The 27,961-nt window shown below is 46.5% G+C and overlaps 1 protein-coding gene across 1 annotated transcript in view; it reads left to right on the top strand.

Annotated features, from left to right (window-relative positions):
- The first annotated feature begins 574 nt into the window (after positions 1-574).
- GPC3 (glypican 3) overlaps positions 575-27,961 on the top strand; it is a 138,134-nt gene continuing 110,747 nt past the window's right edge. The window contains exons 1-2 of the mRNA XM_058814203.1: positions 575-734; positions 9,347-9,508. Of these exons, the coding sequence (XP_058670186.1) occupies positions 575-734; positions 9,347-9,508 (322 nt within the window). The remainder of the gene's footprint in view (positions 735-9,346; positions 9,509-27,961) is intronic.

Here is a 27,961-nt window from a genome sequence, read left to right as displayed (position 1 = left end):
GGGTCCGCACCGCACGGGCACTGAGCGAGGCGGCACCGGGAGCGGCGCTGCGAGCGGGGTGAGCCCGCGGCTGTGCCGGTGCCGTGCCGGGATCAGTATCCGTGCCAGGGTCGGGGTCGGTGCCGGTGCCGGGGTCGGTGCCGGGATCAGGTATCGGGATCAGGGTCGGTGTCGGAGCCGGGATCAGTGTCGGGGTCGGTGCCGGGATCAGGATCAGTGTCGGGGTCGGTGCCGAGATCAGGGCCGGTGTGGGTGCCGGTGCCGGTACCGGGCGGGATGGCGCGCACAGGTGCGGCGCGGGGCGGGTCGGGCGTGGCGCGGGGGGGCGGGGCCGCCCCGCGGGGCCCAATGAGCGCCGGGGCGGTGCCCACGCGGGGCGAGTTTCCCGCGGGCGGGGGGCGGGCGCCAATCAGGGCCGGGGCGGGGCAGCGCGCGGGGCCGGGACCGGCGCCCCGGGAGCGCCGCGCGAGGCGCGGGCCGAGCTCCGCTGCGCTGCTCCCGGTCCCGGCGCGTCCCGGCACGACGGCCATGCCCGCTGGCAGCGCCTAGAGGAGCGCCCCGCTGGCCCGGGAGGATGTCGCGGACCGGCGGAGTGCTGCTGCTGCTGGCGGCCGCGCTGCTCGGTGCCCCGGCGGCCGCGCAGCTGGCGGGGGAAGCCGCCTGCCGCCCGGTACGCGCCGCCTTCCAGGTGCTGCAGCCCGGAGCCAAGTGGGTGCCCGAGAGCCCCGTGCCAGGTGAGAGCGCTCTCCCCAAGGTGTGTGGCCGGCCGTCGTTGTCTCGCCGGGGGTCACCGGGGCCGTTCGGGTACGGGGCGAAGCGGCTGCAGTGCCTGGAGCCGGGGCCGTGGGCCGGGGTCGCCGTGCGGCTGCGGGACGCTGCGGAGCCGGGTGCGGGCTGCCCGCTCTCCCGCGGGGAGCTGCCCTCCCCCGGCTGCAGGAGCTGACGGCCGCTCGGTGCTGGCGCGTCTCGGATGTGGGGATCTCACGGAGCCGGTGATTACGTCGCGGCAATGGGAGCCCGCTGGAGAGCGGGTCTTTATTGCGCTCGGTTTGTTCGGGAGCGTTTTGCACCCCGGGTGGCCGAGGTGAGCTCGGGCTGTCGGGCAGAGCCCGGCGCTGCCGGAGGGACCAGCCCGCCCCGTCCTCGCTTGCCGCTGTCGGGGTCCGGTGCGCGGTCCCCGGGAGCTCGCGGTGTCCCCGCCGGGCAGCGGACGCTCCGTGCGCCCGTCACGTCTCTGCAGGTCCCGGCTCCGCCACAGCCGCTTCCCTCTGCCCGGGGTGTGCCGGGGTCCGAGGCAATCCCGCCCTGTGGGACTGCTCCGACAGCATCCCAAGCCTCATCCCAGCCTGAACCCTGGGCTGCGCAGCTCCGGAGGATGGGGCTGGAAGGAGGCAGCCGGCGCTCCCCGGGCTGTGCGGGAACCGTGCGGGGTGCGAGCCTGGCGGGTCTGGGAGAGGCGATAGGTGTTATTGGGCTCTGCAGTTCCCAGTACAGGTGGCTGCCGGGCTGGTACCGCACCAAACCTCACCACCTACCCAGTGCGAGGCTGCTTTCTGTATATATGCCTCATTCCTCTTTTAAAATGTAAGCGGAATATTTGAATTCTTTGCCTTTTAAAGGCTTTTTGGGGGCTAGGGAGTGCCGGTGCTGCAGGTGGTGGCTGTGTGCTGGCAGTGTGTGCACACAGACGGATCGGGTTCAGGGCTGCGTTCGGAGCTGCCTGAGAGCTCGGTGCTGCTGTGCCTGGCTCAACACGCAGCCGAGAACGCCTGCCCTGAAAACCTTCAGATCAAAGTATGAAAAGCAAGAGATAACGGGCAAACGTGACAGGCAGGGGAGGTGCAATGAGATCATCGCCAGCGGTGGCTGCTCTTAATAACGATGTGTTGAGTTGGGTTTCTTGCATTCGGTGTCGCACAGGCCACAAACACAGGGGTTCCTTCAGCTGTGAGCTGCTGCAGCACAGGAGAGGGAGGGGGGAATGGGGTGTCCGAAGCTGGGACCGTGAGGTGCTGTGGCTGCTGTAAATCCCAAGTCTTTTGGACTGTAGCAATGCCTCAGCTTATCAAGAGCTGTGAGAGATATGAGAGGAGTTTAGCTGTAAGTCCCGGTGAGAGTGTACCCTTCCTATCCCTACCTGCCCTTACATTCTCTTCTCATGTAAATTTCAACACTTAATGCTCCTTTCAGACCAGCTGCAGGAGCAGCATCTCTTCTCTCTCTGTCCCACACAGCCTCAGTCTCCTGGTCAGTAAGGAAGGGGCACTGGAATGCTTTCCAGTGAAATGTTTGCATGGAGAGTTGCAGGAAAGAACTGCTCTTATCACCACTGAGTGGACAAATTCTGTTTGTCAGAAGGAAGTTGTTTCTTTGAAAGCCAGTGAGATTCTTGCTTTGATTCCTAGGTAACTTTGCTGAGTGTGTTTTTACACACTCCAGGGAGGTGATGGAGGGGTGGGCAGGTTCCTGGAGAATGGCTCCCATTGTATTGAGGGGCTGCAATGGGATCAGTCCTTCCCCAGAAAGCAGCAGCATCCCCCAGCCTGGCCTGGCTGTGATTGCAGAGGGTGTTTTTGCCCTGGTGTCTTCCCCAGAAAGCAGGGTTCAGGTTGCTGGGGTTCCTCAGTTGGGTTCTCCCTGCCCTGTGAGCCCCAGGTGCATCCCTGGCAGCCAGGAGGAGAAAGGAGCCCCGTGCTCTCTGCAGAGCCTGTGGGCAGCTGGATCAATAGCTCCTAACAGGGCTGGTGTTTCAAGTGAATGCTTCCAGCTTGTTACAATGATAAAGTTCCCACATATCAAATCGAAAGTGGATTTTACATTTGCCTAAGTACATAAACTTGATCATAATTAAAGCAATGACTGCTTGCTTATACCTTGGATCTGGCCCATCTTGCATGACTCTGTGTGGTAATTACACTTCAGAGCACTTGCTTCTCCTACTAGCAGCTGCATAAATCTCTGTAATAGGGGAACATCACTCAAGGACTGTTTTCCAGGCATCTGTTTATTACTTTTTTTCCTTTCCTACATCTGTCAATTAAAAAAAGTTTTGGAGTTCCCAGCCACAAATCACCATGGAATCAATTCTGAGAACCTTTCCCAGTGGATCACTCCACCCTGGAGAAACTGAAGTTAAACAACTTATTTAAAATGTGGATTTTTTTTTTTGACATAATTGTTTCTGGAAGCCTATTTTGCATTATGAGCAGTTGCTGCTGAAGGAGTAAGTAGTGGAAATGCTGCTGAGTTGCAGCACACTCAGGAGAAATGTCCCACAGCTCAATTTTACCGCATCAGCATGTGTGGGCTGGAGGGACATGGGCACAGCAAGCTCCGTAGGAGAGCTCGGAAATAGACAGACCACACTTCTAATTTTACAAAAACCCTAAAAAAGGCAATTCTGTTAAATGTGAGGGAAGTGCCATGCTGTTTCGTGAGCAGTGTTGGTGTTCTGGGAGTAGCTGCAGGCGTGCACCAGGCACTGAGAGGCTCCTCTGGTCCTGCAGTGTGGGGACCAGGATTTTGTCCCTCTGGAGTTGCTTTGGCTGGCTCAGAGGTGGGGAACAGCAAAGCCTAAGTGCTGTCAGCTGTGGCTGGCTGTTCTGAGGGCTGGGAGGGTGTAATTCATGGCAACACCTTGACTGGACCTGGATCAGAGATCTTGTGCTGGGGAGAGTGAAGGCAGGGTGATGGGAGAGTGCTTTTCTGGGTTTTGATGAAGATGAGACTGAATGCCAGCCTGTGGTTCTGTGCTGGGGCTTCATGCTCAGTAATAACTAAATTCTCTTTTTGCTATGTTGCCTGTCTTGATTTTCTTCCTCCATTTGTCTTTTCTCTGCATAATTTCTCCTATCTATAAACAGCAGCTTGAATTTCCATTTCTGCTGCTCTGTTTTTCTCTCCTGTCTGCCATTTGTGTTTCTCTGTATTGGTGGTGACAGGTAATTGGGCTGGTTCCTGTGGGTGGAGGGGAAGGGGTGAGCTGGTGCCTTGGCAGGATGGGGACAGGGGATGGGTGCCTCTGCTCTGGAACAGTGGAAAACTGAGGAATATTTATCTTGACAGAAATATCTGTTGGCAGATCTGTTTTCCTTCTCCTGCAGCAAAGTGTTATTTCCAGCTTTTTGTTCATTTTCTTTGATGGAAGCAAATATGGATTCACCCTAAGAAAATAGGAGATTAACCTTTTGGAGTTGAGGTGTAATGCTTTACAAGTGGCTGGCTGAGCATGTCAAGCTTTCTTCTCTATTTTTTATTTTTGGCAGCTGGTGTGTGCCAATGTGCAGTTTAAAAATTAAAAATCCCAACTCTTCCTGCTGAACTCGACGTGCCTTTGCTCATGAGCTGGTTCCCTTTGTACTCCTGCTCTTTTATTCTGTTTTTCCTGAGTGGGACTAATGATGCTCCTCCCTGTGCAGCCTTTCCATTTAGCTTAGCACGGTGGTTTAAAAGCTTAGTTTACTAGATAATTGAGTTTTCTGTTCTTAATTATTTCAGGCCTGCAAGTTGCTCTCTTGATAGTTGAGAGCAGGAGCAGAACCCTAAAATTTAGTAACCTCCCCAGGCAGTGGTTTTATAGTGAGATCATTAATTTTATTTTTTTTTCCCAGGGGTTAACTTTAACAACATCCTGAACAGTGTTCTTCCTGCTCTTTGGAATGGCTGTGGGATGTGTGCATGTGACTGTAACAAATCTGTGTGGGGGAGTGAGTGCCCAAAGTTAACTCCATTGATGACAGTGTTTGTGCATTTCTTAGGAGGAAACTTTTACTCTGTAAAACCTATTTTTCACTGTAATGTCTTCTTTTAAAAGATGTGTTTTTATAGGGTGTTTGATTTGCATGAGAATCATCTGGCCAACATTGTAAGAGCAGGGGAGGAATCCAGAGTCAGATGGTCTTGTGAAACACAAGATGGAATAGAAAATAAAGGATAATTAAGCAGTAATAAATATCCCATGTACTATGCATACTGTTCCAACTTAAATCACCTATTGAAAGAGTTGGTTTATAATTTATATCTCTTTAATTAGGTTTATAAAGATCAGCATTAAATCTGGGTTCTAAACAGTTGCATTTCCTTTTCCTCCCCCTAGATGCTGAGCATTAAAAGGCACTGACAGATGCACAACCCCCTAATCACATCATTTAAAAGGTTCTTAATAAAAAAGTATTGAAAAAGCTGGGGGAAAATCCACTATATTTAAATGTTGACTCACTGCTTTTATCTATTTAAAGCATGATGCTGGTTGTAAAACAACTGGAGGAGGCAAATTGACCCAAAACAGCATATTTCTCGTGGGTAATAGTACAAATTGGTGAGTTAGGAGGGTGGGAGGAACTCCTCTGACACTTGCAGACTGCAGAAGGTGAAGGTGCCACTGCACGGAGTAGCAGAGCCCCTCACGTGGGGAGGAGGCCGCAGGAATGTGGCGTGAAGCAGGGACAGGTTCTTATTTTGGCAGTGCCTGGGGTAAGTCTGGGGGGAATGTTAATCTGATTTTAGCTGCCATTGGATCTGGGTGGGAAGGCTCGTGTGCCTCAGCGTGCACAGCTTGCCTGCCTGTATCTGATGACAGGGTTGAAGCTATCCTGGGATGCTTAAAATCAAAGGAAAATCCTTCAGCCTTGTGAAGGAGTCCACAACTCCCCCTAGATGATCTTGAGGGTTTTTATTTTTGACATTTAATCCACTGAAATGATTTTCACTTCTGCTGTACTCACCACCTATCTGCGGGAATAATTGTACATCAAAGTCAAATGTAATGGTTTAAATTCACTGCCAGTAAAAATTCCCTGTCGGGAGGAGGAAGAGGCAGGGTGCTACTGAAATTAGTGCTGCTTTAGAGTTTATTTCTGTCAGCTGGGAGCCTATGCAAAATTGCTGGAGCATTTACACTGCTGTTCCCCAAGATGGCATAAATGGCACAGTTCTGATGGAGCCTGGTGCTCCTGCACCCATGGAAGGAAGGGGCTGCAGGCAGTGCCTTCTCAGCCGTGGGAGTTGGGTGTCAGAGGGTCAGGCTGCTGCGCTTGGCATCTCATCATCTCACTAATCTTGCCAAGATTGGTATTGTGAGCATCCAAATGCAATTTAATAAAACGGTTGCAGTAATGTGAGGGACACTTTCTTTCTGAAAATGAGTTTGTAGTGATTTATAGCAAAAGGAGAAGGTTGTTTGCAAGGGCTGAGACTGGCATTACAAGGTGTAATGACTTGAAACTTTAAGAAAAAGGGGTTGTGTAGGTTGGGAGATAAAAACGGTCTTAACAGTGAAGGGCCATTAGGCAGCGGAATGGGCTTTGCTATCTCACAAGCCGGAGTATGGCTGGAGGTGTTTGTGTTAGATAAAATGCTCAGAGGGGGTGGATGGGGAGGCTGAGGTAGGATTTGATGACTCACAGGACCTTTTCCCGTGCATTTTTTTGGAGGCAGAAACGTGTGGCACCCTAATTCATTTACTGCTGGTGTCTGCTCCGTGGGCTTGCTGAGCGTTCCCAGGCTCAGCGCATCCTTCACGCTTCCAGAGCGTGGTCTGTGAGTCCTTGGGGCTCCTGGGGGCTGCAGAAAAGGCTCCTCCAGCAATGGCATGAGTAAGCCCCAAATACATTGGCCGGTCAAAAGCTTTGTCTCTGTTCCATCTGTGTCTGTGGGGCTGGGGTCAGCAGGGTGGCTTGGTGGCTTCTGGGGGACGGGCATTGAAACCTCCCGTCCCTGCTGCTCCTGGGGGATTTGGGGATGGAGTGTTGGAGCCAGCTCGCCATCTGGGAGAGCCATACACAGAAAAGAGCTGGCAGATGGGAGTCAGGCCCCCATTCCCTGTCCCTCTGTAGCAGCACTGTGCCAAGAAGGAGCTTTTCCCTGCTACCTTCCAAGAGCCTGCCCTGCCTGTGTTGTCCTGTTGTGTTTACCATGACGTTTCTTAGTTGGCTGTCTCTGTAAAACATTTTAAGCTGAGTTAATTCCCAGGCTTTTTCCTCCTCCTCTGTGACTGCTCTGATACAGCATGTGTCTGTCTTTTTACTGCAGAAAAATAAAGATCCATTTAAGGGGAGAAGTTGGCTTAATTGCTAAAAAGAAGGATGGGATGTGAGTAGGTGACCTTGCTGCTTCCTATCCTTGGCTTTAACTTGCAGAGACCTCTTAATTGCCAACTCTCAGATTTTCTATATTGGTATTTCCATTAATCATGGAAGGATTTTTATTTTATAATTTGAAATGTGTCCGAATATAATAAATGTAGGAGGAAATAAGCTTTGTATTAAAAAGAAATTTATGGGCATACTGTAGTGTTAAAGAGACCATGCTAAGCCTTTTCGTGGTGTAAATTGAGTTGGGTTTGACTTTAAAAAACCTCTTTAACTTGCTGTTATACAACTGCTTCTCTCATTAATGCAGTATCTTGCTGTTACGTGGTTTTATGGTCCCTTTTATTTTTTCAGTGCATGAAATACCTGTCGCTGTGCTCCTCTGGAGTGGGTGAGTTCACAAATCACTGAGGCTTGAGCTTGAGACATTGGTGGTGCTGGTTCTGTGCCAGAGGGCTTGAGGAAGGGATTTGTTGGGCATCCTGCTTTGCAGAAGGGGAAACTGAGGCAGTGGGGAGTGATGGAGTCAGGATGGAGGTGTGGACCCTCTTTGTACAAGGTTTTTTTGCAGCAACAGCAGGGCCTGCACTAGTTAAATCTCCTTTCCCCACATGCAATGCATGTTGTAGATGAAGTGTTTCATGTTCCTTTTCCCATGCTGTGCCAGGGAAGGGATGGGGCTGGAGGGAGGAGGATTTTGCTGTCGCTGCTCCTGAGCCCTGACAGCTGGTTTTCCCTTGGCACCGTGCACGACTCTTCTTCAGGAAGCACACGATTGAACTGACATTAATATTAATCCTGTTCTTCTAGACTACACTTGCAAAAGTGACTTTTGACACTTTCTAGTAATTAGGGAGGGAGTGGATGCGGTAAAAGATTCTTGTGAAGGAGAAAAGACGGGAACCTGAAAGGAAGCGTAATCCTTCCAGAGCAAAGATGTAAATTACCAAAGTAGCTTTTGCTGAGGAAAAACTCTCTATAACCAGCAGGAAGGCAGAGTGAGAGGTGTGAGGAGCCTTCCCTCTGTCAGTGCTGTTGGTCACTGGCCTGGGACTGCTTCCCAATCCAGGTTCTTGGCAGAGCTGAACCTAGCAGGAAACTGCTTTTGCTTTGGGTGGCAGACAGAAAAATGTGGGTGCTGGCTGTTCTCTGACCCTGGGCAGCCATTTGTAATGGAGCTGGTTTGAGTTTCTAAGAGCAGCATCAGATTGGATGTGTTTTGCATAAGGAGAGCTATTTGCTTTGATACGAGCTTGTTGCTCTGCTTGTGTGTTTGGAGCCTCAGTTTGCTCTTAAAAGTTGATGGAAGATGGGGCCTTTTATTGCTGCTAATTCCAACTCTTCTGCTTCATCTTCTCTTGTCTGAGCCTAGAAAGATTTATATTTTCTTCCCCAGATTTTATTTATTTATAGTTAACAACACTTCTCTTGAAGTTGTCTACTTTCTCCATAAATAAATGCTTTGGGAATGTCAAAAATGAAGTTTAGTATCACTGAGCAGTGCTGGAGGTGCCAGAGCAAGTGGTGTCCCTCTGCCTTTGTCCCCTGGCTCTTGTCCCATCCTGGTGAATGTGTGAAGGTGCTGCTGAAGAGTTTCTTGCCTTGTGCAGTGCTCAGAACATCCCTCAGGATCTGTCCCTCTGCATTGGGACAGCCACAAATGAAGCAATTTCTGCTTTGCCTGTTGCAAAGGAAGGATGGACTGGGGACATTTGGTTGTACAATTTAAAAGTCAGCTAAAAAGCCAAGTAAATCATTGTAGTTGTGTCCTTCTGCTATTACTGCTGTTGCTGGGGATACAATAGGGTAGAAATTGCAGGCAAATAGCACTGTTTCTTCCAAATTACTTCAAGTCTTTATGCAAATCACGAGCCTATCCTCCTTGATGGAACTCCATCCATTGCTCTATTCCCTGTAAATCCACAGCCTCAAATCCTGTCTCTGTTTTACAACTTTCCTGCCCTCACTGACTCCTCACTGCTGTGGGCAGACAGGGGACAGCAGGGTGAGGCTGGGATCACTGCTCAGCACTGGCATAGTGGGGTGTGTGGGAGCTGGGGCAGGCACAGCTCTCAGGAGCCACTGCTCAGCAATCTGGGCTCTGCCTTAGCCACCCTTCCCTTTGGCCAAGCTGCTTGCTCAGGACAAATTCCAGAAATGCCATCAATTTGCCTGAACAGTAATTGCTGGCCACGGTGATGCTTGGAGTTGGCTTCCTCTCTTAATGTGAATTGTTTACTTCTCCTGTGCCTCTCCAGGGACTGATCTGCAGGTCTGTGTCCCCAAGGGCTCCACGTGCTGCACGAGGAAGATGGAGGAGAAGTACCAGGCAGCTGCCAGGCTGAACATGGAGCAGCTGCTGCAGTCTGCCAGCATGGAGCTCAAATTCCTGGTCATCCAGAATGCTGCTGTCTTCCAAGGTGAGCTGTGATATTTTTGGGGTGCCCAGGATGAAGGGGGAATTGATGAATCTGATTCCATGTTCTTAGAAGGCTAATTTATTATTATATGTTACTATATAATATTAAAGAATGCTGTACTAAAACTATACTAAAGAATAGAGAAAGGATGCATCAGAAGGCTTAAGAAGATATTAATAAAAAAACTCATGACCAGCTTCTCAGTCTGACACAGCTGAACAGTGATTGGTCATTGAGTAAAAATAATTCATGTGAAAGCAATCAAACACGCACCTGTAGTAAAAGCAATTCCCATGAAACTAATCAAACATGCACCTGTAGTAAAAGCAATTCACATGAAACTAATCAAACATGCACCTGTAGTAAAAACAATTCACATGAAACCAATCAAACATGCACCTGTTGGTAAACAATCTCCATTCCACATTCCAAAGCAGCAAAACACAGGAGGAGCAAATCAGATAATTATTGTTTTCATTTTTCTCTGAGGCTTCTCAGCTTCCCAGGAGAAGAAATCCTGGCAAAGGGACTCTTCAGAAAGTGTGACAGTGAGCACTGGGGGTGCTCCAGTCCCCTGCAGGAGGAGGCAGCATTTCTGCTCCTCTTCCTCAGCACTGGGCAATTGGAAGTGCAAGTGGCTGGAAGCTTTCTGTTTGCTTGTTTTCATGTGTTTGAAGATATTATGGATGCTTGTTTATGATTAGGGATGGAATATACCTGGCTTGCTGTATGGTTGCTCTGCAGGGCTTGGCCTAAATATTCCTGCAGCTGTAAGAATGAATGGAAATTTAGAGGCTGAACTTCTTGAGCTGCAAATAAAAAAAAAAAAAAACAAAAACAAAAACCCCAAAAAACCCCCAAAAAACTAAAAACTAAAAAACTGCACCTTTCTAAGAATTAAAATCTCTATGCAAGTACTGTCTGGTCTGACTCTGGCAGTCCCAAAATAGGGGCTGCAGTGAGGTGGTCTGGTTGTCACCTCAGTGTAATGCTTGGTGAGCTCTGCCTCAGCTGTGTGTATTGTTATTGTTATTCACTGCACAACAAAGTTGTTTTTTCTGTGGGAAAGGTGGCAGAGGCTGCTGGTCCCCAGATGTGCTCCCTGGTGCCCCATGGGGTATTTGAGTATTGGTGGCCCTGTGCTCTGCTGTCTGGGGCAGCTTTTTTTAAAATGATAATATGATGGTGTTGTTTGTTTGCTTGGATTTTTTTGCAAAATGTATCTTTAGATATTTTTTTTAGTGTTGATACACACTAGTTTATGCCACTTAAATCTGCAATAATTTTTTTAGGGCCTCATGGTTAATGTGCAGTGAAATGATTGCTTATTTGTTGAGTGCTGTCCTATTGAGGTTCCATCATTCTGTATTAATGGTGTTTTTGCCTGTATTTAAAAAAGAAGTCATGGGCAACCAAGCGTTTTTTCCTTCATGATTATATTTTTGCAGAATAATTGATTTATTTTTGTTTATGCCTCACTAATAGCAAGACCCAAGACCTGCTGAAGCCTGTGAGATCAGGTCAGAGCTCTGTTGTGGGCCACAACTGACTGATGAAGTTTAATATGTTGTTTTTCTCAATGTAAGATCAAATGAACTGCTGAGGAGATAACAGCACATTTTTTCCCCCCAGTAATTCTTAATGCATTAAGATCCAAATGCATTAATAACCAGAATGGAGTAAAAGTAATGAAAGATTGGTTTCCTAGGCATTGGAAATGTGGACCAGCTTCAGAAATGGTGAATAATCTGGGTGGAATACAAAGTGTGTGCCTCCCTCCTTCCCATTTGACAGAAGCTGCAGCATTGGTTTTTATTGTGGGTGGGAATGACACCTGTGGAACTGCAGGTTGTGCACAGCAGTTGGGTGCTCTGGCTCTGAACTTTCTGCCACTTCAGGAGACAGTTGAATCCTTTGCTTTGATTTTATTATCCCCCCATTTTTTTTTCAAAACTGTTATTTCCACCCTGGCCCAGGGACCCGTGCAGGGTTTTGAAGCTGAAGTTTTTCTGCGCAGCTCTGGTATGTGCAATTGCCATTCTTGGTGGTGGGGAAGAAAAGCATTTAATTGGAACAGTTTCTGACCACTTCTGCTTATTAAAAAAGCTCTAAAGTGACTAAAAATCGTTTGCAGTCCCGTTGCAAGGAGGAATTCCTAGCTGGAACCATTGAGGAGCTCACTTTAATTACCTTGTATAAAGTGTTTTGGGCTTGGAAGGACGATTCATTAGACTTTGAACACCATTTACTTTTGTTATCTTTACAATTAATCTGGAAGTTTGTAGAAGAACACTTTTTGAAATAGGTTGATCTTTTGATTGCTGGTTGTTGAAGACTATTTTGATGGTTGCAATGCCAGAGGCTGCTCCAGCTGTAGGAATTGTGCAGGGCACTATTGGGGGGATGCTGGAGTGGGCAGGGAGGAGGAGCCCCAGTGTCCCCTGAGCATCTCCTGCAGGTCCTGGGGACAGATTCCCTGTGGCTTTGGGAGCTGGGAGTGCTGGATGGAAGAGCTGGAAGCTGTGCCAGCTCTGAGATGTGCTCTGGCAGGGAACAGAGCTCCCAGTGTGTCCTTGGGTCAGACCCCCAGTCTGGGGACCCAGTGCAGAGGATGGATAATTGCATCTCTCTCCAGAGAGGGGAAATGTGTTGGTATGGAAACACAGCTCAGCCACTCATATTAAAAACACAAATGTGAAATCCTTCAGAGTTAATTTTAATATTTTTACCCTGGCATCTAAAGGGACTGCTAGTCTGACAAGCAGAATCTCACCCAGATGTTATTATTTTGCACCAAATTTAATTTCTTCCTGCTGAAGGTAGAGCAGCATCTCTGTTGATAAAGATCAAGGGAAATTGTCTGGCATTTACAGGAAATCTCATCCAGGCCTATCTGTTACAATGTTCACTTAGCAAAGTTTATTAGATTATTAGTTTTAGACCCTTGGGCATTTTCTTTATTGCAGTTATGAAGGAAAAATCCCAAGCAAAAAAATCTTCCCTTCACTAAATTTAAATGGTACAATTAGCTCCTGGTCTTATCTCAGAGGCATTTTTTAAAATTATGAAGATGATTTAAGTAGTGATTTAATCTTTTGGAAACTTGCTGTGTTTGACAGTGTTAAAATGGATTGTGGCTGCCTCGACTGCAGTTAAATCTTACTCCAGGATTTTTTTTGTGGGCAGTTTTTTCACTTTCCCTTGGTGTATCCCTGCTGGTGCCTCCTGGTTGGGCTTCTCAGCTCTGAAGCTGGGATGAACCCCATCACCTCAGAACTGCTCATGTCTTGTTATGTGTATTGCTAAATGTTCTCATCCAAACTAAGCAGTAGTTTGTGCAACTCAGCTGCTGGAGGGACTGGTGACAACCTTGCCTTTGGTTTGCTTTCCCCCTCTTTTTCTTCTGATATTAGATCTTTGCTTTTTTTCAATGAGGGAATTGAGGGAATTTCTGGCCCTACCACCATCGAGTCTCTTCCTACTGAAACAATGACAATAACAAAAAAATCCCTCAATGAATTCTGTTGATTTCCTAAACATTAAATCTGAATGGCTCAACTTTGTGAAAGGTAAACTTGAGCAGGAAAATACCAGTGTGGCTCTTCTTTATCTCCCCTTCCCTCACTAAAGAACGCTGTTCCCTGGGGTTGTCTTGTGTGCATGTTTATCAGCCTGATTCCTCCTGCTTCCCAAGCTTGGGAATTTGCTTTTGAATGGTCACTGAATTTCTTACCCTGCATATTGGCCACATTGCTTTGTGGATAACAGACTTAAAGCTTTAGCAGCTGCTCACTTGCAGCTTTTGTGGTACATTCCTACCAGTTCTCTGTTCAAGGGAAAAGGTACTTGAAAAAGGGGAAAGATGGTGACACAATTAAGCACAGAAGGACCTCTGAGAGAAGGGGGAACATCTGCACCCATTCTTGGTGTCAGCTTTCCTGGTAATCTCCCCTTCCATCGAGTGAGGAGAGCAGGAACAGGAGAGCTGGCTGTGAGGGACTGCTTCTGCACAGAGCTCCTGGGGAGAGCTGCTTTCAGTATTTTAAGTGATTGCTCAAATAAGTGAACAGCAGAATCTGGTGCTGCCTCTCTGCAGCTCCTTCTCTTGGTGCCAGTCTCATGCTGGAGGGCTTTTCCCATGTGGTGCCAACACGGAGCTGGGAGTGTGTCAGTGGCTCTGTGATCCCCTAGCAGTGGTGTAAATCATGAGACACAAAAGGGGGCTGCTCCTGACCCTGAACCGAGCTGCCCCAGTGCTGGTGTGGGGGCAGAATTTGCTTCTGTCCACTTCCCAAAGAGCTCCTGTGGGGCTGCACTGCTGCTGGAGCTTTGGGAATGTGGTGGATGTGGGAAGGTTAGGAGTGTGGTAACCCAAAGTGAAAAATTGCCTGGGATGCTGCAGTTGAGGCCCCCTTGGTGAAGACCTGGAGGGGTAAATGAAGTCCTGGTCTATTCCCTCAAAGCCAGTGGCATCTTCCCTTCTGCAGATAGCAGCTGGAAAATAATAAAACCTGTGTTGGGGGAAACTTGCAGGGGCTACAGGGATTTGAGGGGATGTGTGCTTCACAGTGGTTTCTAGGAAGGCCATAATAAATCAACACCAACAAACCTGCCTGTACATGATTATTTTCTTATTCTTGGGAGAATCCTGTTCCTTTTCTCCTCTGGATAGGGCCCTTGGTGGCTCTGGCAGAGCAGCTGCTGTGGGGAGGATGTCGATTCATCTCTCCTTGTGCGCTGTGGCAGGATAAAGGCAGAGCTGTAACTCTTAGTCCTACCAGGCAGCTCTGAAGGCTGTAAATTCTCCATTAGGCATAAATGCAGCCATTTTGGTTATTTATAGTTATTTCCACTGTCCATTCATATCTGTCAGGAATGCAGGCAGTTCTGACATTGCAAGCTTCTATCAGGTTATCCTTAATCAGTTTAGAGGCACCTAAGCCACAAATATATCAAATAGCCAATCGTAATGTTGGAGTCCTCTAAAGTATGACTGAATTATTTATTTTGTTATGATGAAAATGTCTGGGCTTTATTGGGTTTTCTTTGAAGAACTTGATTCTGCTTGAAGTCTGGAAGATAAAAGATTAGCGATTGTCTCTCCAAGTTTCTTATTCCAAATCCTTCAAGGCTTTTCATTTTTCAAGAGCCTGTGTTACTATGTTAGAGTCAAGGTGAGGGAGCTGAGATTTCTTTTATTCCATTAAAGAGGTTTAACTATATAAAGTATTTTATCTTTACTAATTATGCCTTGCACAGGTAAGTCCAAGATACACGTAGCAATTAGGTGAGAAGAGATTGGGCTGTGTGGTGGGAGCTTTTGCACATTAAGCACCATTGATACCAGCATTGCCCAGCAGAGCTTGTCTCATCATTTGGAATAGTCTAATACTCCAGGGTCTTTAAGCCAATTAAGTTTTGATAATTCAAGGAGGTCTTTCAGGTGTTGGCAGTAGGAAGAGCCTTGGGTGGACTTTAGCACTGCATTGTTGCCCGTGGTGTGTTGGGGAGGGAGGAAGTGATATGGGGCATGTGGGAGAAATCTCTGGCTTGGAAAGTCAAAAACTATTTGTGGATGTGGAGGTGAGAGGTGCTGGGACTGGGGAGGTTTTGGGGCTGAACCAGCCCTGCAGAGGGGAGATGGGACCTGCAGGTTACAGCTGTGCTGTGAGGATGGGCTTGGCTGTCTAGCCAGTGTGCAGGGCTTCTCAGCTTTTCTAAAAAGGAGGAAAGTGATTGCAATTAACTGAATAAATGTATAAAGTGATGCTTAGCAGGACTTGAAAGTGTCCTGAGTGGGGTGGTTAGTTTAGTGGCTTCAGGTGAGAAGTGCATGTGAAAATGTCAACTCCTGCTTGTGGGCTTGTAAAATACTAAGCTGACATTTCAGAGTGGACTCAAAGAATTAATCCAATTCATGGAAGAGAATATTAAAACTCTTATTAGACTTTACAAGTAAATAAGGTCAAGAAACAGATCTCTGTATTATCTTATCAATCCTCTGCTAACTGGAGTATTGCTGGACCCTTCTGTGATGCACCTGCCTCCACTGTGGCCCTTCTCTGGAAAAGCTTTTTAATTTGTTGTTGCTTTAATATTATCTCTTTTTAATAATTTGAATTTAAAATAGGAATTGTCTCACTGGGTCAATTCAGGCTGGTGTTCTGCCTTTGGTGGGGCTTCCTGGCAGATGCTTTGGATGCCCAAAGTTTGTAGTGGAAAACTGTGGTGATACATTTACCAGGTTGAAAAGGATGCTCTAACCCAATGATTATGGGTAGGTGGAAATAATGTCTGCATAATGAGAGATCTCTGGTTGTCAGAATTGGTCTAGGGAGGTAATGTTTCCTTTCAAATAACCAGAACTTATTGTTCATAAATCACAGTTAATCTGTTTATTACACCAGCACACGATGCTGGAAGTCTGGAGTGTGCCATAATGCTTAGCTTTAGGAGCAGAGCTGTAATAGTAACAGCAATTTCAAATGATTTGAAATTGGGGGATCAGCAAAATGCGGGAGTTTGTGGAGGCTCTGGGCATTAAAAATGACTGCTGAGGATTGATGAGTTTCTTTAACAAATTGTAAAATCCATCATGCAGGAGTTAGGGCATGAAACTACCCTCCTGAGCCACATAAACCATGGCTTTGGAAGAACTGCATGACAGTGCATGCTACCGGGAAGGGATATTTTGAAAGATGTTTGGTTTTGCTTTTGTTTCTTCCTCTCATTGCCTGAAGTTTCTCTGCCAGCACAGCACTGGCATGCAGCTCATGGGGCTCTGGGGGTGCTGGACGGATCCTCCCTCAGAGGAGCCTCTCATGATGCTGGACCTGAGGTGTGGGGCTTCCCTCCTGGCTCAGCCAGTACTACAGTGCTCCCATTTCCCATAATTTCCCAAAATCCTGGGATTTGCATCTTGGACAGCCTTGCTGTGGAGAGCTTGGCATGTCTCTAGGGTGTCTCCTTGCAGGAGGGACCTGGTTGGCTTTGGCTGCTGTTTCCCTGCATCCCCTCACCCATGGCCTCCCATGCTCCCACCTGCATTTCCATGCATGTGTTTGTTGACTGCTGCAGGAACCCTCTGGCATGTCCACAGAGCAGCAAATTGTGCGGTAGGAGACATCCCTGGCCCCCCAGCCCTTGCTTTTGGGGCCTCCATGGCTTGAGGGGTGCAGCAGTGGGGAGCTGTGTGTGGTTCCCTCCCTGTGTTGAGACTCTGTTTCTGCCCTGCAATTAAACACTGCTGACGTCCTTCCCCTCTTGGGTGAAATGAGCCTTGGAGGTTAATAAGGGGCTTTTTGTGACTGCCTGTGTGCTGCTTCAGCAATTTTTAAGCATGGTACTTGGTGTCTGAGCCCAGGACCCTCAGTTCAGGGTGTGTGGAGGAGCTCCTGGATGTTTGTGGCTCCTGCTGCTGGGGGCTGTCCCCTGCCAGCTCTGCTGCTGCTTTTCTGCTGGGGAAGGGGGTGGTGAAAGGGATATGGAAGGAGATGATGCTTTCTTCCTTCTGGGGGTGAGGGAGGAATTGGCTGTGTGCACCTGGGCCTGCTTCATGGTATTAATGCTGCAGCTCCACAGGGATGTCTGGCCCTGCAGGAAGATCTCAGCCTTGCTGGGGTACCTTTGGCACCTCCTGCAGCTTCTCCATGTCCGTGTGGTGGTGCTGCCCCTGTCCCATCCCTGAACCATGCTGGCAGAGCACAGTGCTCTGCCTGCACTCCCTGTCTGAGCTGTGAGACAGCAGGGAGTGAGGGCTCCCTGTTCCTCCACATCTCAGCTTCCACAAGTGGCTGTTTGCTGTAATTACCTTCTGAGCTCCAAGTTATCATCTTTTGATAGTTCAAGTACTAACGTTCTTTAAATGCCTCCCAACGCTATAAAGCAGTCAAAAGACATCTCTTTAGCTTGCAGTAAGGTGATATAAATGTCATGTTACCCTTGAATGTGGTATTTATAGAACTGCTTGGTGCTGTTGAATATTTGTGTTTTATCCTTTGTAGTTTCAGTACAGAAATGGGCACAGCAGCATCTTCCATCACTTGTCCTGAAAGGATATATAGAGGCATTCTCATCCTGCAAAGTGCTTAAAATGCAAACAAGAGCTAGTTTGCATTTGCTGGGGAGGAGAGGAGGAAGGATGCCAGCACCCAGCAATAAAGACAGGGGCTGTCTCTGTAACGAAAACATTTTGCTAGATTGTCATCTGCTTCACTTTTAAAGCAGCAATAAGATACAGTGATAAAATGGCCAATGGTGCATTTCATCTGAGGGAAATGAACTCTTGCTGAGCCAATTAAACTGTCAATACACTGTGGTTTCACGTTCCCTGAGCAGACTGGGTCACCTCAGGTGTGTTACTCACTCTGACTTCACCACTGATGTGAAATCAATTTTAGCAATTTATAATCTTTCATTCTACTGTGAAAGTATATTAATCTGTGAAAAACACCACTCAGTCAGTGAGGACAGATGACAGCTTTCCTCAGGAGTGTGTGTGTGCCTGGCAGTGCCTCGTGGATTATCTGGTGCATGCAAAAGTGTAACTTTTGGACACTCTGGAGGCACTGACAATCCAGTTTTCAAGCGTGAGGTTTTATACTTAAAATGTTCAAAAAATCATAGCAGTGCCTTGGTCAAACTTGCCACTACTCATGTGAAATTGAGTAGTTTGAAATCGGCTTATTCCCTCAGCCCAGAAGAGGCAGAGCTCTCCACATTGCTTTTGGTATCAAATAAGTGCTTGTGGCAGATTTATTACTGCTCACTAGAAAGTAAAGCAGATGTGTCTGGCATGGATGGTGGAGAGATGCTGAGGGATGTGGGATCTTCTGTGTTTGTTTGTTGAGCTTAGGTTTTTCTCCTGCAGCTGTGAAGAGGGTGCAGGCTGGACTGTGGAAAGCAGAATACCTGCATGAGTCCTTTTCATCCACATACACTGGAATATGCAGTACCTGGTGCTGTGTGTACTTGCAGCCCTCAGAGTGCAGCTGTCAGAGAGTCATGGAATCATTTAGATTGGAAAAGACCTTTAAGCTCATTGAATCCAACCCTTAAGCCAGCACTGCCAAGCCCACCAGTAACCCTTGTCCCCAAGTGCCACATCCACGTGGTTTTTGAACACTTCCAGAAGGAGTGTTAGATGGAATCTGTGACTGCTGGGGTGTGCACAGTGCCTGGGCTTATTTAGGTGTTTTTGATGGGTGCTGGATTGTGTCCTGTGTCACACTGGCTGCTCAGAGAAGCACATCAGGGTTTGTGTGTGGCAGCCAGGGATGCACAGGAGATGAGGGAAAGTTCTGATGTGTCAAAGTGAAGCCATTTCCATGAAGTATTGCATTTAGGAATTAATGCATCTTCTATGACAGATTAAATGTGGGAAGCACTGCATGTTTAATCTGCTACTATTTAAAAAACCCCCGAAACTTAATTGGAAAAAAATCCTCTGAATGTGTTCTTGGGAGAAAAAAAAAAAATCACAAACCTGTTGGTTTGCAAGTGAAGATTAAAAAAACCAACCCTCTGAGATAAGGCAAACCAAGGAGCAGTGCAGATCAATTGCAAATGAATTCTTTTGCTGATTAGCTCTTCCCAAATTTGTCATCTTCAAGTAAAAAAATCTATGATGAAGTGCCATAAAGAAGCAATTTTAAAAGCAGTAGAGAACAGTAAGGCTGTGTCTCTAGGATTACAGCTCACAGCTTTGGCATTCACTCCTTTTGAAGGATATTGGTGAGTAACAGATTGCAGTAATGCAGTGTATTTATATTGGTCAAATTCCTATTATGATCACAGTGAAAAATGATGTTCCTTTTTCCAGGGAAAGGAAATTAAATAGGCCTACTAATCCATGTAAGGAGATTGGTTTACATTAAAAGGAGGAAAGAATGTGAAGACTGATCAGATCAATGCATGCTCTCTAATCTATCTCATTAAAAAAATAAAATCAGATTGCTACTGAATTTCTGAGAAATTATATTGAAATGACACACATGCTTTTACTGCCTTTTAATTATGAAATTATTTCAATCTGCTTGAGTCTGCTGTGTAAGTGGGCTATCAACTGTTCTTAAATATTGGCTCGTAAATTCAAAGTAGTTCTTTAAATGGGAGCAAATAGCATCCCTGGTCCTTCAGCTGAGAATGCCAGCCCAGATCATGACAGGGTCAGAGCTCCCATTTGTCCTGTGGAAATCTGTGCTGGTTGATTTAGGTGCACAGCTTCCCTCTGGATGAGGCTTTTAAGGTTGTTTTTTATGCTGTCAGGGGGGTGCTTGGTCTGCAGTGTCCAGCTGCACAGCCATGATCCAGCTCCCTATGGGACCTGTGGGAATGGTGGTGTGCTCACTGAGAGCTGGGTGGTGGCCTGGAGGCATTGTCACCTGTGACTGTGTCAGCACTGTCCCCCTCAGTGGGGCTGTGGTGAGCAGCTGGGGGGGCTCTGCAGCTGAGCCTCCTCTTGTGCAGATAAGGCATTAAAAAAAAAATAAAACAGAGTGTTGTCTAAAGAGAAAAACGAGAAGAGTGCTGAATCTCTTGCACAGCATTTCTGCTTCCAGCAAACACTTCAGTCACAGGGAGCTGGCCTCTGTTCTTATGTCAGTGAGACACATTGAAAACTTGGACCTTGTTTGGCTGAGGAAACACAGGACAGTGGATAGTGCTGCTCAGCTTCTTGTGGAGCAGGGGGATGGTTGGTAACCTTTCTGTCTGTGCAAAGAGCTGTGTGTGGTGGCAGGATGGTGTTGGACTGTTGCAGTATGACATGAAATGAACAACGCTCACACGCTGAGGTGTCCAAGGCAAAAAAGGCACGTTTATTTCCTGACCTTGATATTTACAGAATTCCAAAGTGACCATGGACTGGAGGATGAAATTGCCACCTCTGCGACCACACTGGTCATTACATTACCATACTGTGTTACATTTTAAACCCTAAAAACTCCTCTTTGGGCCCCTTCTGCCAGGCTGGCAGGGTCTGCTCTGACCCTTGGACCTGACTGCAAGCAGAGGGTGTTGTTCCATCAAAAGAGGATTAACTTCAGCTGGCTGTGCCATTGTTTTCCAGTTGTTCATTAACTAAGGATCTCAAAGCTTGCTTTCATTTCAATCTCACTTATAGTTTTTATATTCTCAAAATCTTTTGCCAGGCAATCATATTTATATGTTTATATGTTTATCATATTTGTTTCATCTTCCCCAACAGGGGGATGGTGGTGTGCAGCTGGGGCATGGCCTGAAGGCTGGCAGGCTCTGCAGGAACAGCCCAGCACCTCCTGGCTTGCTCTGGGCTCACATCTGCCCAGCTGTGCTGGGTTCCTCGGGAGGTGGCCCCCAGGATGGGGCTGAGGTGCTGCTGGCACAGAGGGACAGCCACCCACAGCAGGGACCATGGGGTCACACTGCTGCTGCAGGGCTGGGATAAATGGAGTGCCTGCGTCCAGAGGGGTAGCCTTGAAAAGGGGGAAGGATCTGCCTTGAGAAGCACTGACAGAGCCTTCATTGTCCTTGGGAATGAGCTTTGTGGTTTCTGAAGAAGGACTAAAGGTATGTTTCCATACTGAGCAGCTCTTCTGTGTGTGTTGAGAGATGGCACATGTGTTGGTATTTGTAGCAGCTGTAAAGCTGGAGGTGATAAGTTACTTTTTTCCCTTTCTTGCTTTGTTCATAGATTGTTTGTTTAGAGAATGGCCTGGAAATTATATTGGTAACCTTGTACATCACGTTTTGCTACCAGTGAGGAGTAAACAATGTTTGACATTTGAAGAAATGGTTCATTTTCTAAGAAATGTGATTCAGAATCTGCTTCTTGAACTAATGGACAGTATAATGCTGTTTTTTTACTAGGTTGCATAGATTTTTACCTTGAAGATGCTCTATAAAGTGCACTGCATTACCAGTGTTAAATAAAAGCAAATGCTTCACATCAAATGAGAAGGCAGTGTTTGAATTGGAGAGAGGCTCAAACCCATTTCTTTGTCTAGCTTGTGATGCTTCACTGTGATATAACAATAAAAAATAATTAGACTCACTAGAAAGTAAATATTTGGTACTAAAATGCATCTTGAAGATGCAGAGCTGGAAGCAAGTAACATCTCCAGATGCATGTTGATCCTCCTGGATTCATCTCACACCAACAGCTAGATCACAAAATTGTGTCCAGAAAACTGCATCAGGGCCTCGAGGGGGAAAAGTTTATAAAGATTATGAACAAACCAGGCAATCTCTGCAACCTCAGTTTGGTTTCTTGTGCACTGGAATACAGCCTTTAATTATAGCTTCATGTGTTTTCCCATAAGCTTCTTCCCTTCTGTAAAGGCACTGGATGAATGTCCCTTAATGAGTAGTTTTCTTTCTCCTTGTTGTTTGATGTCTATTTTTGAATACTTTTAACTGATACTTAAAGATAGAATTCTTCAGAATTTTCAAAACTTTATTTTCATGCTGCTTCATATGCTCACCACTGAGCAGAAGCACATTTCTTTCACAGGTAGAAAAACTAGAATTCAGAAGGACCCTAATGAAGACCTTTTGTGCTCATGCAGTGTAACAATAGATATTCAAGTTTTAGGTCTTGGGTTCAGCTTCTTTGGCTAAAGCTGGCTTTTACACCACTGTCCTTTGGTCCTCTGAAACTGGCAAGGCAAAGAGCTGAGGGGCAGTGTCCAGTTTTGGGTACTTCCACTTGGTCTTCAAGTTAATAAAAAGAAGCTTTAATGCACCAGGCCCTGGGCTCTCTTTTAAAAAGTGGGAGATTTCAAGGTTGTTAATACAAAAACCAAAAAAATTCAACTCTTATTCTATCTCCCACTCTTATGACAAAAATGATTTGCATCTGGATGTGTTCCTGAAGGTACAGCAAAAACACACGAAACTTGACCACACCTCCAAATTGTGACCAAAAAGTTCATGTTTATACAGACTTGAACAAAATCCTGTCAAAAGCTGAGCTCTGTTTCAAAGTCTGGGAAATGCTTTAGCTAATTAAAGAAAAGGTCAGCAGGATTTCTTACTGTAGGCAAAAAAGGAAAGATAAATCTTTCTTCTCTGCCGTGTTCTTAGAAGCAGTTGAACTGTTTTGGCTGAAATTAAAATTTGCCTGAGGCAGACAAAAGGCACATGAAGTTGCAGTCCAGATGGCTGGAGTTTGGCAAAATTATAGGTAAGTAGGAATAGGGTCTAAAGATCAGAAGCATCAGGTAACTGTAATAAGCAGGGCTACCAGCTCTTCCTGTAATCAGTTATGATATCTAATCTAAATGTCTCTTGCAGAAAGCTCTTATGCTGCTCTGAAGTGTGATCATTCATTCAGGGAATTGGAAGGGACTCAAAGCTGCAGTTAAAGTGAGTTTGCTTGTGGAATGTGAGAGGGATTTTTATCCTCTGGATATGTCACCTCCTCTCAGCTGGATCTGCTGTGGCCATGTAGACCTGTCAGGTGCCTGTGATGTTGTTTTATTCATCCTATAATCAGATGTGTAATAGATGAACAAAACGAACCTTGATCACAAGCAAACCTTTCATAACTTTGAGTTTATTACTTATTTGCTGGTGCAGTTGTAAAAAAAATTTTGCCCCAATCTTGTAAATGGTTCTGCCTCTTTTTTCATTTGTGCTTGTGATGCTGCTGGAGTCAGTGTAAGCAAATAAAGGCATGTGTGGGTACTTTTCCACTCAATGCCATTTTCTAAACCCTTTGGGGACTAACCCAGCAAGGGAACTTAGTTTATGGGCTGAAAAATGATCACCTGTTCAAGGACTTGACTCTAAACACTATGAATGTGCCAGAAAATGTTTAAAATCCCTTAGTGTGCTTAGAGGAGAGGAGAAACGGAGGAAGAAAAGAAAGAAAAGATGTGATTTTATCTGTGAGAGGAGCTGCAGAGAAGATGCTGCAGTAGCCCAAGTTGAGGCTCATGTCACCCTTTTGTGGAGAAAGCACTGCTCAGTTCTGTCAGTAGTGTTGATGCTTGTGGTTCTTGGAACAATAAAAAGTGTAAGGACTCCCAGCAGGCTGGAGCAAAGCTTCATTTGGAACAGGTGGCCCAGGGGAGTGTTTGAATCACTGTCCCATGAGGGATTTAAAAATCATGTAGGTCTGGTACTTGGGACATGGTTTAGTGGTGACTTGTCATTGCTGGCTCAGCAGTTGGACTCGATTTTAAGAGGGATTTTCCAGCCTGAAGGGTTCTGTGATTTTTAAGCAACACCAAAATGTTGAGTTGCTCTGGGTAAGAGGCAGTCTGCCCTGTTTATACACATTTTTGGTATTTCTTGCCATCAGCTGCAACAAGTGATGAAATTGGGTGGTGACTAAGCCCTTGGATCTTTAGGGCTGTAAAACTCCAGTGGAAATGGGGTTGGTGTCCTGCACCTTCAATGCCCATTGTGTCCCAGCCTTCCTGCAGAGGCTCTTCTGGGGAAGCAGATATATATATATATGTATATATAAAATCTCCTTTTGTGCTTCTGCAGAGGTGTGAGAGGGCACATAACTCACTGTGATGTGTGTGCAGGCTCCAGGCAGGGTGTTTGTGCTCGGGCTGGAGCTGGGGGCACAGTAAAACAGCAGCAGCTGAGCTCAGGGGTGACAGGGCACAGAAATCAGCACTCCCATGTGTTTTCTCTGAGGATGACCCCCTGCCTTGGCTTGGGTGGGCACTGAGGGGAGGCTTCAGGGATCCCTCTGAGACAAGCAGAGTCAACACAGCCCTTTCCTTCACCCTCTCTACAGACAGCTGTAATTTTGGGTTGCCACCTCTGCATGCACAAGTGTCAAAGAAGGAACTGGAGGCTGATTGAGCCCTGAGGATCAAGCCTTGCCACTCTGCTCTCCTCTGGGCTTTGCATGCCCCTTCTCCTGAGCAGCATGCAGCTTTTCAGCCTGCTCTCAAGGCAGAGCCGTTTGGTTTGGTGCTCATATATTTAATTTGTGTTTGCTTTTCTAAGCAGCCAGTGGCTGACACTGCTTGGCTCCCTGGCCCCCTCCCGCTGCCTTCCCCTCCCAGAGCGAGGTGCCTGAGGAGGTCATGCAGTATTAATAGGGAAGCAGATCTCTGATTTTGTTTCTGCTTATGGACTCTGACATTTCTGACGTTTTCTGAAGTGTAAAACGTTTCTGAGAAAACAACAACTTGGCTTTTACTGAAAAATTAATTATGTTGGCTCTTTGCCCGTTGTGGTGGGCTTCTGTCAGAAGATATGAGGGGCAAGGGTGAGGTGTGGAAGGACAGCAGGAACATCAGGGAGAGGAAATCTGCATTAAGGTACAAAGATCTGATTAAGCATGGATTATCAGGGAGTGATGGAAACTCTTCAGAAGGCATTACCTTCTGTGCACTTATGGTATAGAGCTAACACACATCCAAGTTTATTGGCTTCATAAATTTGTTTTTTCTCTAATTACAGTTAACAGACTATGGCTTTCTCTGCTCTTCTGTGATACTCTGTCTCTGTACCCCTCCATGCAGAGTTACACCATGTACAGCTCCTTGTGTGCTGCCCTGGGGAGCATGTGGGAGTAAAATGGGGAAAACCAGCTGGGTTTGGTGCTTGCATGCACTTCTTAAGAGTTAGAGACCCAGTAAAAAGGCACAAGAGGAGGCAAAATACCAAAGGGCTGTGCTGTTAATCCTTTGTGACCTTTTCAGTGTTGGTTTTCCTTTTGTCCTTTGAAAGGAAGGGATCATCAGGGAGCTTTGCAGTAGGACTAAGGAAAGGATAATTCAAGTTCCTGCTGAAATCTGGGATTAGGGACAGCTTGTCCACATGAATTGCCATGAGGTAGCACTGGCTTGTAAATACACACACAAGTGTTTCTACCCAGCCCCTGTATGGGACAGTGGTGGTGCTGTCTGGTCTTGCTTCTCTCTGGGGTTTGCAGTCCAGGTGCAAACAGGTGACAGAGTTGAGCATGGACAAAAGAGGGGATGTAAATAAACATGTGTGTATTGATGAGCATGCAGAGATCTGTGGTCTCGGCATCACAGCAAAAACAAAAGAAAGGTGGGAAGGAAGAACCTGAAGGTGTAGAAATTAGTAGCTTTGCCCATGGTTCTGGTAGCCCTTCAGGTGTAGTGGAGCATGGGAGAAAAAATTGTCAGACAGTATTCCATTTTATTTCTTCAAGTGGTCATCAAGAAGAAATGGAGATAAAATATGGGCTGATAACATGAACAGAAAAAAGGAGTAGTTATTGTACTCAGAGCTTGCTTGGCCATTAGTATTCTATTAATTTTCCCCCTGCTTCTAATGATATGAGGAACACTGGATACACTTAAAAGGATGCATGTCATCAAAATGGTATCTGACAACAGTCTCTTCACTGCTTATGATGCTTTTGATTGTTAATGTAGCTAAAATGTAAATGATCAGAATATAAAAACTCCCTTTTGTCTTCCTAACATTTTCATCTGCCTATTAAACAAATTACATGGGAAAGTGAGTAGTCTGTTACTTAGTACAGTGGTGTCACTTTGAAATGCTTTATGGTATAGAATGAAGTGTCCTTGGTTTGTGTATTTTCCTGGTAGTAATGAATGCCATTCTAGGCTAAAGTCGTACTTGCTCCTTCAAAATGCAGTTGCCTCGTCCATACTAGATAATTCTAGTTTTAATGCACTGTGTTACTGTCTTACAGAGTTTTATGTCAGGATTTTAATAAGAACAAGTGGTGGAGGTGTAGAGTTGAGTTGGACTCTTTCTGCAGACAGAGTTCAGAAATAAAGAGCAGAGCACTTCACTGGAGACTGGGGTCTCCAAAAAGGGGAACTTTGGTACCAGCACGAGCAGCTGTGAGGCTGGTGCTTGGTCAGAGCTGAGGATGGGGCTGTTCTGGTGTCCCCGTGGGCTGTTCTGTTGTCCCCATGGGCCAGCTGGAAGGGTATTCCCTACCCTGCACAGGTTCCTGCAGTGAATGTGGATGTGGATGGGGAATGGGCTGGAACTGTAACTGGAGCGGTTTGTTTCTGTGAGCACTGTGGTGAACCTTGGTCATCCATGTCCTGCAGCTGGCATGGCACTGCATCAGGACATTTCATGGGCATTTGTGGCTGCCCTAGGGCACTGCCAGGCTGGCACTGAGGTGGCTGCAGGTCACCCAGGACCAGGGGTGAGTAGCAGCATAACCAGTGGTGAGGAGGCAGTCCTGAGGTCTCCTTGTACAGAAATGTGCCAGATGCCTCAAACTTGAAGCTACTGACTTGAAAGTCGGCTCCCTGTCTCCCACAAGGCTTGATTTGCCCTTCTTGAAGCAGTGATGTTGCACACAGGTCCCTAAAGCATGCATGTTTTCTTTAAGGAAAGAGCAATACCATCTGCTGTTGCATCGTAATCAGTTTTGTGCAGATACAAATGGGAGATGGAAGGTCACTTCTTTTGTTTTCATTTGGTTCCTTCTTTCAGGAAAACTGCAGAGGTGTCACTGGATGCATGGGGCAGCTTTTTGTATTCCTTTTCCATTTCAGTGAGAGCAAAGCATTTGCCACTCACCCTCTGCAGACCTCAACATTTCACACTTCCCAGCTGGAGTCTTCCTTTGAGAGCTGTGCTGGCCTAGATAAACAATAACTGTGAGGATTGTCTTCCCTCTGAGGTTTATTTACAGAAAGAGTGGTCAAATACTGGAATCATCTACCCAGGGAGGTGGTAGAGTCACCATCCCTCGAAGAGTTTAAAAAAAGACTGGATGTGGCACTTGGTGCCATGATCTAGTTGAGGTGTTAGAACATGGGTTGGACTCGATGATCTTAAAGGTCTCTTCCAACCTAGAATTTCTGTGATTCTGTGATTTAGGGTGTGTGGAGCCTGTGGGATCCTGCTTTGTGTTGACACAAGGTGCAGATGGTTGGAGGAGAGGTTGGTCTTCAGCTCTGGGGATGGGCTGGATGCTCTTTGCAGGGAGGGAAACCTTGGGGTGGCCTCTGCTTATTTGCTAGGTCCCAGCTTTTTGGGGCTCATCTGAAAGCTAAACAAGCATCTCTCCTTGACCAGTCACTGATGAACACACACTGCTGATTGCCATGCTGGAAAAAAGCAATTTTTTATAGTATTCTACACTACAAGTATTTTTTTAAAAGTACTTTCTTGCTTTCCTGTAAAATGAGGTGAGCAATTGTTCTGTATTGACAGCTGGCTTGTAAATCAGCCACTCACTTGCCAGATGAGAATGTGGAAATGCCTTATAAGCACTTTGATGTTTTGTGATCGTTTTAATTCCAGAATGTTTAGAACCTCTTTGCCTTGGTGCAAAGTAAAATAAAACATGGTCTCTGACAGGTGCCAAAACAAGCATGGGAGGAATCTCTCCTCTGAGGATCTGAGAAGGGGATTTGCAGAGGAACTGCTGCAGCCCCCAGGGAAGGAGCAACATTGGCTTTTGGATGTTAATTTCATTGTTTAAGGTCAGATTATGTTGATCTAAATCGTGCAACTCATTCCATCAACAAGCAAGAC

Source organism: Ammospiza caudacuta, chromosome 14 (assembly GCF_027887145.1).
Source record: "Ammospiza caudacuta isolate bAmmCau1 chromosome 14, bAmmCau1.pri, whole genome shotgun sequence".
Lineage (NCBI taxonomy): Eukaryota > Metazoa > Chordata > Aves > Passeriformes > Passerellidae > Ammospiza > Ammospiza caudacuta.
This window is presented reverse-complemented; position numbering and strand designations above follow the sequence as displayed.